Genomic DNA, 3,390 nt, shown 5'->3' with positions numbered 1-3,390 from the left:
GGGAGGGAATCCCCTAAGCAGGGGCTGGGACACAGGGATGGGGACACACCTTGGGGACAGCGCTGTCCCCACAGCCCCTGCTCAGCTTCCTGGCTCCAGGGCCACCCTGGGGTGGAGATTTCCCCCTGGCCTGAGCCCTCAGGGCCTCCAGGGCAGCACAGTCCAGCCCTGGGAGCTGGCAGGGGGTTGCTTATTGCCTATGGCCCCTCGGGTTGCTCTTCCCAGGGGTGTTGCATATTAAGACATTATTGCATAAATATATATATATATATAATATCTATATATATATTGCCCTGGGAGCATGCACGGGCAGGCAGAAGGCTCTGCTGTGCTTCTGGAGAGGTGCAGCCTGGGCAGGGGGGGACAGTCCCCTGCTCCCCACACTGGGGACCCCCAGTGACACGGGTAAAACCACCCTGGGTCGTGCCCCCACACTCCTGCACTGGTGACAAAAGTGAGATGGGACCTTGCATAGCTGGTGGTGGCCCCGGCTCAGCTCTGGGGGACCAGGCAGGACCTGTCCTGAGGGCTGGGGATGGGGTTCAACCCAAACCCCAGGGAATGGGGCCAGCCCAGAGCATCCCCACCACGGCTGGGGAGCACCCAGGACCCCAGAGCTGGGGGGGCGTCATCCTACAGGAAGCCAGGAGCACCCCAGGATGCTCCAGGAACATCCCAGGAATATTCTAGGAGCATCCCAGGAGCATCCCAGGAGCATCCCAGGAACGTCCCAGGAGCACCCCAGGAACGTCCCAGGAATGTCCCAGGAATGTCCCCAGGAACATCCCAGGAATATCTCAGAAACATCCCAGGAACATCTAAGGAACATCCCCAGGAGCATCCCCAGGAACGTCCCAGGAACGTCCCAGGAACATCCCAGGAGCACCCCAGGAGTCTGGGCTGGCTGTGCCACAGTGCCACAGGCACCCTGCTGCAGCCGTGTCCCCTCAGAGGAAGACTCGGTTCAAGTAACACCGTGAATGACAGCGAGGGGACAGCGAGGGGACAGCGCCCCGCCTCCCCCATGGCCCCGGGTCCATCCCGCTGCCTCCTGCTCAGTCCATGTTGGCGCTGGCCGACCTGGAGCTGCTGAGGGTCTGTGCGGACGCGGAGATGTCCTCGTGCTCCGCGGGGCTGTGGTAGTCCGAGGTGACGTCGGGCTCGCCAGGCGGCGCGCGCACCGCGGCCAGGCTGAAGGAGTTGCTGGAGCCCTTGCGCAGGCACTGGGAGTAGAGGCCGAGCAGCAGGTCCAGCTTGTGCTCGATGGATTGCACCTGCAGGAACGAGGAGTGAGGCAGCTAGGGCTAGCACGCCTCCTGGTTCGTTTGGAATCGTTACCTTGGTTTTTTAAGATTTTCTAAGCCTTCTGATGTTGACATTCTCGTAGTGAACTTTCTCACACACTTTCTCTAAATAACTTATTGTTTTGCATTCCTTTATAGAGGAGGAGAATGTTGATGGACTGTTGGTTTGTCCAGTGTCATTGCAGAGGTGGCGCTGTCACCCTCCAACCCACTGTCACTCTTGGAAAACTATAAATGTTGGAGTCAGAAAAATAAACTTCCCTTCTTTTTACCTTGAGAACAGCGGTGTGAGCTTGTGTTCTCTCGTGTCCTATAGCGACAGGAATGGATTGGAGGATGGCAAATGGGAAGTATCATTCGGGTTTGATGTGTGGAGGAGTGACCGGTGGGTTAGCTGGTGTAAAGTTTGCTGGGTGACCCAAGAGGCTGGGGGAGAATAGGGCCAGGGAGACGAGCAGGGAAAGTCTCAGTATGAACCCTAGAATGTTTTTAATGGTGTAGTACGGGTGGAAGGGGATTTTGTTGCAGTGTGAGGGGATGCCTAGTGGGTTATTTGAGCCTGTTTCGTGGAGGAAGGTGAGATGGACAAGTGTGAGGCCTACGATGACGAATGGGAGGGGGAAATGAAGGGCAAAGAATTGAGTTAGTGTAGGGTTGTCGACAGAGAACCCACCTCAGGCTCATTCGACTAGTGTTTGTGCAGTGTAGGGGATGGCTGAGAACAGGTTTGTGATTACAGAAGCCCCTCAGTGACCCCCGGCTCAGCCGGGCCCACCCCTGCGGGAGGCTCAGCTGTCCCTGCCCAGGGATGGTGACACTGCTGGGTGTCCCCTCCTGACCTGCCGCTCCACTTTGACCACGCGCCCCATCATGCTGAGCTCGTCCACCAGCTCCGCCTCCAGCGCCAGCTTCTCCCCCTTCTCCCGAACCTTCTTGTCCGCCGGGAGCGCCCGATCCCTGCCCACGATCTGGTCCACGCTGGCAGGGAGGGAAGGAAGGGGCAGAGCCCACCCATCACTCCCGAGGGCTCGGGGAGAATGCCCCAGGGTCGGGAAGGAAGTGGCAGAGCCCACCCATCACTCCTGAGGGCTCGAGACTCCACCAGGGAATGCCCCAAAATCGGGAAGGAGGGGGCAGAGCCCATCCATGGCACCAGAGGATGCCCCAGGGTCGGGAAGGAAGTGGCAGAGCCCACCCATCACTCCCGAGGGCTTGGAACCCCACCAGGGAATGCCCCAGGGCCACCTGCAGGGCCCCTCACCGCGTCTGCAGGCTCTTGATCCTGCCCAGCATGTCCAGGTGTCCGGCCGAGTACTGCTCGATGACATCCTTGACGTCGTAGGGACGCAAGGTCTCCTTGAACTTCCTCTTGGCCACCAGGAACTTCAGGATCCTGCAGGGACAGCGGGGCTGGAGGCACGAACGGGGGTGCCCGGGGTGGGGGGCTCTGAGCACGCTGGGGGACACGGGAGGGGACAGTCCCACCTGACAGCCCGGATCAGGGTCTTCACTGCCGGCATGACGTCCTCGAAGGTCAGCTCGCAGGGGGAGCTCCTCTCCTCGCCGCTGTCCTCTGCTGGGCAGTCAGCTGTGGGTGACAAGAGGGGGAGGATGGCAGAGCCCCAGGGCTGTCCCCAACCCTGCAGCCCCCCAGGGGCTCACTGTTGAAGATTGCAATGCAAGATGTGTTCTATTACCCTCTGTATGGCAGATGACCTTTGTCAAGTGGGCAGTTTGCCTTATCTCCCTCTTTGAGTGACCACAATAACTCCTGCCTCAGGAGGGGACATCTGATAACAGCCATTGAATGTCCCTGCATGGCTGATAAGAACTACAGCATCCCATCCGGAGATGTGAGCCCAGAGGGAGGAGCCAAGCATTCCCACCTGGATATAATCTGGCGATTTCAAGCATTCCTACCCGGATAGAATCTGGAGATTCTGGAACACCAGCACGGCTCCTGCACTGGATTGCCCAGAGGAACAGCAGCTGCCTCTTCCCCTGGATCTCCAGAGGCAGAGACTGCACCTTTCTCCAGGATCCCTGCTCCAGCAGAACCACCCCTGGCACTGCAGGAGGGCTGAGC

The 3,390-nt window shown here is 59.3% G+C and overlaps 1 protein-coding gene across 1 annotated transcript in view; it reads right to left on the bottom strand.

The window, feature by feature from the left end:
- Positions 1 to 932: 932 nt before the first annotated feature.
- KCNQ4 (potassium voltage-gated channel subfamily Q member 4) overlaps positions 933 to 3,390 on the bottom strand; it is a 23,609-nt gene continuing 21,151 nt past the window's right edge. The window contains exons 12-15 of the mRNA XM_031063040.1: positions 2,790 to 2,964; positions 2,566 to 2,697; positions 2,144 to 2,282; positions 933 to 1,274 (exon numbers count right to left, since the gene is read on the bottom strand). Of these exons, the coding sequence (XP_030918900.1) occupies positions 1,056 to 1,274; positions 2,144 to 2,282; positions 2,566 to 2,697; positions 2,790 to 2,964 (665 nt within the window). The 3' untranslated portion in view covers positions 933 to 1,055. The remainder of the gene's footprint in view (positions 1,275 to 2,143; positions 2,283 to 2,565; positions 2,698 to 2,789; positions 2,965 to 3,390) is intronic.

Source organism: Geospiza fortis, unplaced genomic scaffold (assembly GCF_000277835.1).
Source record: "Geospiza fortis unplaced genomic scaffold, GeoFor_1.0 scaffold289, whole genome shotgun sequence".
NCBI lineage: Eukaryota > Metazoa > Chordata > Aves > Passeriformes > Thraupidae > Geospiza > Geospiza fortis.
The sequence above is the reverse complement of the archived record's forward strand: the minus strand, read 5'-3'. Positions and strand labels throughout refer to the sequence as shown.